The 6,008-nt window shown below is 34.6% G+C and overlaps 1 protein-coding gene across 1 annotated transcript; it reads right to left on the reverse strand.

Moving 5' to 3' along the window:
* Nucleotides 1-353: 353 nt before the first annotated feature.
* On the reverse strand, nucleotides 354-1,764 carry LOC143603462 (uncharacterized). Its single transcript, XM_077080246.1, has 4 exons — nucleotides 1,654-1,764; nucleotides 1,364-1,559; nucleotides 1,249-1,268; nucleotides 354-606 (listed from the first exon to the last, which is right to left on the reverse strand). Exons 1-4 carry the CDS (start codon nucleotides 1,752-1,754, stop codon nucleotides 576-578), a joined length of 348 nt encoding a protein of 115 aa, XP_076936361.1. The 5' UTR covers nucleotides 1,755-1,764; the 3' UTR covers nucleotides 354-575.
* Nucleotides 1,765-6,008: the final 4,244 nt, after the last annotated feature.

Here is a 6,008-nt window from a genome sequence, read left to right on the forward strand (position 1 = left end):
TTTACTAAATAAGCTCACATTTCAACTTTATGGCAGGGACTTGTTTCAACTCAACAATAGCATAATAGAAAACTGATTGGCTTGAGGAGGAGAAATTGGTCTCTCAAAACATATAAAAGCATCTAAATTGTTTTATTAATAACATAAACTATATTATTATTATAAATATTTTAACGTAATAATAACCTCTAAAAAAGAAAAAGAAAAAGAAAATAGAAAAGAGTTTCTGAGTCCATTAAACAATCTCAACTCGTTTTTCGTATGTGAAAACCTGCTTATCAACAGAAACTGGTTTTTTACCCGAACTAAAACTGATTATGTAACTGGTTTGGGCAATAAACCATTTTTGATTTATCTCCCACCATCAACACAGCACAAGTTACATGGAATTTTATAGAAACTATTAGAATCCTTATCATCATTATCACATCAAAATCAAATTGTTTGTCCTAAAACATATATAAAGTCTCAAGAAAGACGATAAAAGTTCAAGAATTACCAGATATCATTCATAACTTACAAAAACAAATCATGTCCGCTCGGGCACAAGAAAGCAGAGATCCATTCGTGCTCCTTTAGAAGATGTGCACAATATCATAAGCAAATCTGTTTTCTTGTTAAGAATGACCAAACGAGAAAGACAAATAATCAATTCGGACTGGCGAGTTAAACAGTTCAACCCAAACACGACACACTTCAAATCATGTAACCAGAACAAGACCAGATTAACCAGTTTATCAAAACGTGTCAAACGGGTTGACAGGTAGTAATCAAGTTGGAAACGTGTTAACTAGGTTGTAAAAAATAGGTTAAACTAGTAAAAAATGGGGTTCTAGGTTGACCCATTTAATAAGTTGTTAGCGAGTCAACCAGTTATATAAACGGGCTGAACAGGTAAACAGGCCATCTAAATGGATTGGGTCGGGTTGGGTTAGAATCACTTCTTAACCCTTTATTGAATTTATAAATAACAAATGTATAAAATAATTTTATACAAACTTTATTCTTGAAATAATAATTTGATTTGTTAATAAAGCAACTTAGGAGGTTTATAGCATTTGTAAACACTTTGGGTTATTTTCGACCCGTTCCCATATAAACCAAGTTTCAAACTTTAGACAAAAGTAAAACAAAAACAACCCATTTTGAGGCTAAAGGGTCGAAGTTGCCACCCCTAATCTTCATGCACAGGGCCCAAATAGATTTATATGAAGTGCAATAAAAAATAAAACGGCAATAAAAGGATACGTCCAGAACAGCACGAATGACTGCAAAAAAGAAAGATATAATTGGCTGGTTATAAACAAATCTAGCAAAAGAAATTCAAATATAAATATACAATGAACAGATATCATATATTTACCAAAAGGCCGCCAAGAAACCCGTCCAGTAGAACCCTGTTCCAGCTGTCAAAATACGAGTGGACAGAAAAACCGGTTCGTGCAGTTAAACACACAGATGTAATTGCCATAACCAGTAAATAAACCACAAAACCCATGAGGCCATTAACTCCCAATATTCCAGCAATCACTCCACCAATAATGGACATAAACGTCCGACTGCATATTCATCACAAAAACAAGAATTACAATAATTAACTGAAAGAATAACATGAACCTTAAAAGAATTTGAAAATGCAATATTAGAACTGACCAGTAGTATATCACTTTCATGTTGCTTTGCAAATTTTCAGCATTGAAAGTTGGTACTTCATTTTCATTTGATTTTCTTCCAGAATCATTTTGGTTAGCCATAATTTTCACCTTTTGTAATTTATCAGAAGAATAAGACGCATCAGATTTTGAAGATGTGATAATCAGCTTAACAGTTGGTTAACTATTTCCACAATTTGATAACTTAAAGAACTTGCTGCTTTGTTAGTATACGTCCAGAGGCGTTTTGTGAGTTCAAACTAGGTTAACATAATTATAGGATTTAATAATCAGCTTTGTTGCAGCCAATAAGAAGTTTATAACTACTGACATCTAAACGGTCCGATTATTGGGCAAACTGTTTGGATCAAACCAATCACATCAATAATACAATGGGGCATATAAGTTCCAAAATAAATTTGACCAAACATGAAATGTAAGAAAATTGAGTCCAATCCAAATCACTTAGCAACAAAGGCCTATAATCAATCAAACTATATAACCGCCTAAAAGCGTCAAATGAGAGTCCAATCCAAATGACTTAGCAACAAAGGAAACATTTAATTACATAATTAAATCCTAATTACATTTAACTCTAGAATGAAACTAAATGGAGTAATAACAACATTAAAGATTCAAACATTTAACCTTAAAAAATCATACAAATTGACAACCTAAAAGCTCCAAATCAGAGTGTAATCGAAATCATTCAAGCTATAGATACATTTGAATTGCCTAATAATTAGATCCTAGGTACAAATTGATCATCATAACATTAAAGCTTAGATAGATCAACCTATAGCTTCAAATGATATTCCAATACTTATCTAGAGAATTATTATATATAAATTGATGAAATCAATGAAGATAATGTGAGAAGGTTACCGACTGAAAGCAGCAGCTAGTAGGCGACGAAGAGAGGGTGTCTGTGTAATACGGCAACCTGTTAATGTTATTAGAGATGCTTTCAATTAAGAGGTCGGAATGATAAATAAATATTATGTGAATGTGCGTATAATTACGAGTCAACTTTAGATACCATCAATCAAAGACTAGTAATTTGATAATTTTGTTTATAACAAGAGAATGTTTTGAATGCTTAAGTTACAATGTATGTAAATAGAGCTTGTTTAATTTTACCGTTCACCAGGTAAACACTGAGAATATGTTTTCTAACAACACAATTTTGACTTCATGGGAAAGAGAAAAAGTATTTCTCAATTAAATTCATACTTATTAACACAATATCTAGAAATATCATCAGCCTTTTAGAAAGTAAATTAGTTATGAAATCCGATTTTCAAACCATATTGAGCAGTTTAGCTAGAAAACATGTAAGGGTTTGACTCACTGGGAAGTAAAAAATAATTAAGTTAAATGAAAATGTGACAAACTTTAAAATGAAAATCTTTTTTAAAGTTTTGAAAGCACGTGAAAATATATTAGGAAGAGAAGTTAACAAGTTAGGTTTTTACTTTTTAGGTGAAATAAAATTTAAATTCAACTAAAGAATATCAAAACTATTTTCGAAAATTGGTCCCTCTAACACACAGTGAACACACGTGTGTTTTAGTTTTAGTCAATCTTTGAAAGCTTGTCAGGTTCATTTAGACCACCCGCTATGATGGGGGCTTCGAAGCCCCTTCACCGTGCCACGTCAACGCCAAGTAAGTATCGAGGGCATCGAAGTCCCACTCCAAAGATGTCCCGCTATGGTTTAATGCACCAAAGGCGCCCGTTATATATGCATATGTATGTATTAGTGTATGTATGTGTGTGAGAGAGATGGAATGAGGGCTCATGCCCGCTATTTATAGGTAAATCAGGGGGCCATCGCGTATTGATTGACCCGTCGCGTATCGCTACGTAGGTCTGCCCAGCCACAACTTGGGCTGCCAAGTGGCGGGCGCGGTTCCACACTTGGCGATACGTCATGCCACCGGTTGACACGTGGCAACACGTGTCACACCTGTCAAACCACGTAATCGCGATACATGATGACGTTGGTGCTTTGGCCGTCGCGTATCGCCACATACCCATTTCTTGGGTTTTGTAAATAGGCCCTTCGCGATACGCGATGGACTTGTCTTCTGATCCATCGTGTATCGCGATGGGTCAGAAAAACATAATTTTTCTTTTTAGTCCTTGGACTTTTGTGTCACACCCCAACCTACGACGGAAATGACGGGGCGTAGACTGATTGTCACAGCTCGCAAGGTTATTTTCATGCACAATATAAATCAAGACATTTAATTAGTAACAAATAAATATGTATTATATATATATATATATATATATATAAATCAAGACATTTAATTATAAAACTAAAAATAATACTTTATTGGATTATGTTTCTTAAATCAAAAAATAATAGTTTAATAATAAATCCTTATAAATAAATATTAATATAATATTTCTTTGTTACTAATTGTCTAGTTAAATTTTGTACTTAACGAGTCCGTTTACTCTCGTTTCCTCTTAGGCGCTAACGTTCGCGTGTAATTCCTTCTCTCATTCTTACTATCTTAACCATACCCGTTCATCTTTGAGGTGGGTACACATTCCCCATTTTTACTCATTTTATCACTTTTGGGGACATATGCGTAACTTAGTATATTTTCGCACTTTATCTATACACAAAACTGCAATTGTTGTCTTATGTGTTAACTAATCTCATGTCATACTTGCTATATATTTATGTGCTCAATGTGAACCGCATTCGGAGAGGTCCAGCATAATCTTAGAAAATAGTATGATTATACGCTACTCGATTTAGCCTTGTGCTTTTCGACATCTCATTTTATTTGCTCATTGGTTTTATTTTGTTAATCTCATATGACTCGTTGCAGCTACGTATTTTATTATATATGTATAACTGAACTGGTGTGTTGCTTACTCAACCTCGTGTTGACAAACTATATTATTTTCAACGCATATGCAGGCCACAGTTTGATGTGAAGTGTGGACTTAGAAGAATTGTTTTAAGGACTAATGCTAGAAGAGATTATTTTGAGACTATGAAAATTCATTTAAACTGTTTGATGTTTTGTTTACTTTGAATTCCTTTTTTTGTAATGAATAATGGTGTTATTTGAATTAAATAAATAGATATTTGAATTTTAATATTTGCGTGATAGTAACCTTGCGAGCTGTGACAATCAGTCCACGCCCCGGCATTTCCGCCGTAGGTTGGGGTGTGACATTTTGGAACTTGTCTCTTTTGGTCTTTTATCTTTTGAAACTTGGTACTATTGACCCGAAACTTTCACAATGTTACATGGAGTTTTAGTTAACACGGAGAAGATCAGCTTATCTTTCTCTTGCGTTTTTTATGTCATGAAGAACTGCTTCTGTCATCAGACCTTCTATTCTCGTGGTACTTCTGGGGGTGCATCTCAACAACGGACTGGAAACGGGGCTTCTTCCCCTCTGAGGGGTAGCTTCTCCAGTTTATGTGGTAATGTTTCCTTGTTTCTTGGTTGCCCCAGGCTTCTTCCCGTCGAAGGTAAGCTTATGTTCTTTCGTACGCTTCTTTCATGGTTTGGGGAATGTTTTCATGGAACCTTCTTACCAACTTTTTGTCCTTAATGGCGTTCATGTAGCCGGGTACGCGCATATTCTCTTAAGCACCGCTATAATTCAAGCATTCTTTCTTGTATCTATCCTAGGTCTTCATGCTCTTTCTGCCTGATTTGGTGTAGGACAGTTGCGTCTTTGGTGAACCTTCTCTATTGAGTGAAGTTGGTAAAGAAGCTTTGATACAAGTCATCAAAGTAAGCTACGCTTCTTGATGGAAGGGTGTTAAACCAAAGTATGGCAGGTCCTACCAAGTTTGCATGAACATGTGACAACATTCCGCGTTGTTCCATCTTTCCTCGGTAGCTGCTCCCGTGAATATCTGAAGGTGGTCCTCGGGTGTGACATTCGTCAATTTCGGGTCACTTTTGTTATGTAAACCCGACCCGTTTGTAACCCGAACATTTCAAATATATAAAATATTGGATCTTGTCATTTAAAATATATAAAATATTGGTTTTTTTTATATTATGCATTGTTTGACCCATTTAAACATACCCATTTTTATGCAAACCATAAAAGAATCTTTATACCCAACCCTTCACTCCTTCCCTATATATACACACCCATCTTCTTCATTTTACTCTTGCTACATCTCCAAAAAACTCTCTCAAAACTCCATAGATTCAAGGTTGTTATTTCTTATGTATTCTTGAAGTTTTGACTTATCAAGTCAAACTAACTATAGTCTTTCATTCTAACTTGTTCATCTAACATTACTAACTCTTGAATATGGTGGTACAACATATATATAATACACACCCCTTGTTTCATTTATTT

Source organism: Bidens hawaiensis, unplaced genomic scaffold (assembly GCF_021521415.1).
Source record: "Bidens hawaiensis isolate Kalapana, Puna unplaced genomic scaffold, B.hawaiensis_p1.1 tig00061974_1, whole genome shotgun sequence".
Taxonomy (NCBI): Eukaryota; Viridiplantae; Streptophyta; class Magnoliopsida; order Asterales; family Asteraceae; genus Bidens; species Bidens hawaiensis.

Bases quoted from the DNA above. Each gene is read 5' to 3' on its own strand.
- LOC143603462 (XM_077080246.1), bottom strand. From the start codon at position 1,754: ATGGCTAACCAAAATGATTCTGGAAGAAAATCAAATGAAAATGAAGTA. The intron at 1,560-1,653 runs GTCAGTTCTAAT...ATGAATATGCAG, and splicing joins ATGAAAGTGATATACTACTG to TCGGACGTTTATGTCCATTA. The intron at 607-1,248 runs GTATCCTTTTAT...ACAAGAAAACAG, and splicing joins TCATTCGTGCTGTTCTGGAC to ATTTGCTTATGATATTGTGC.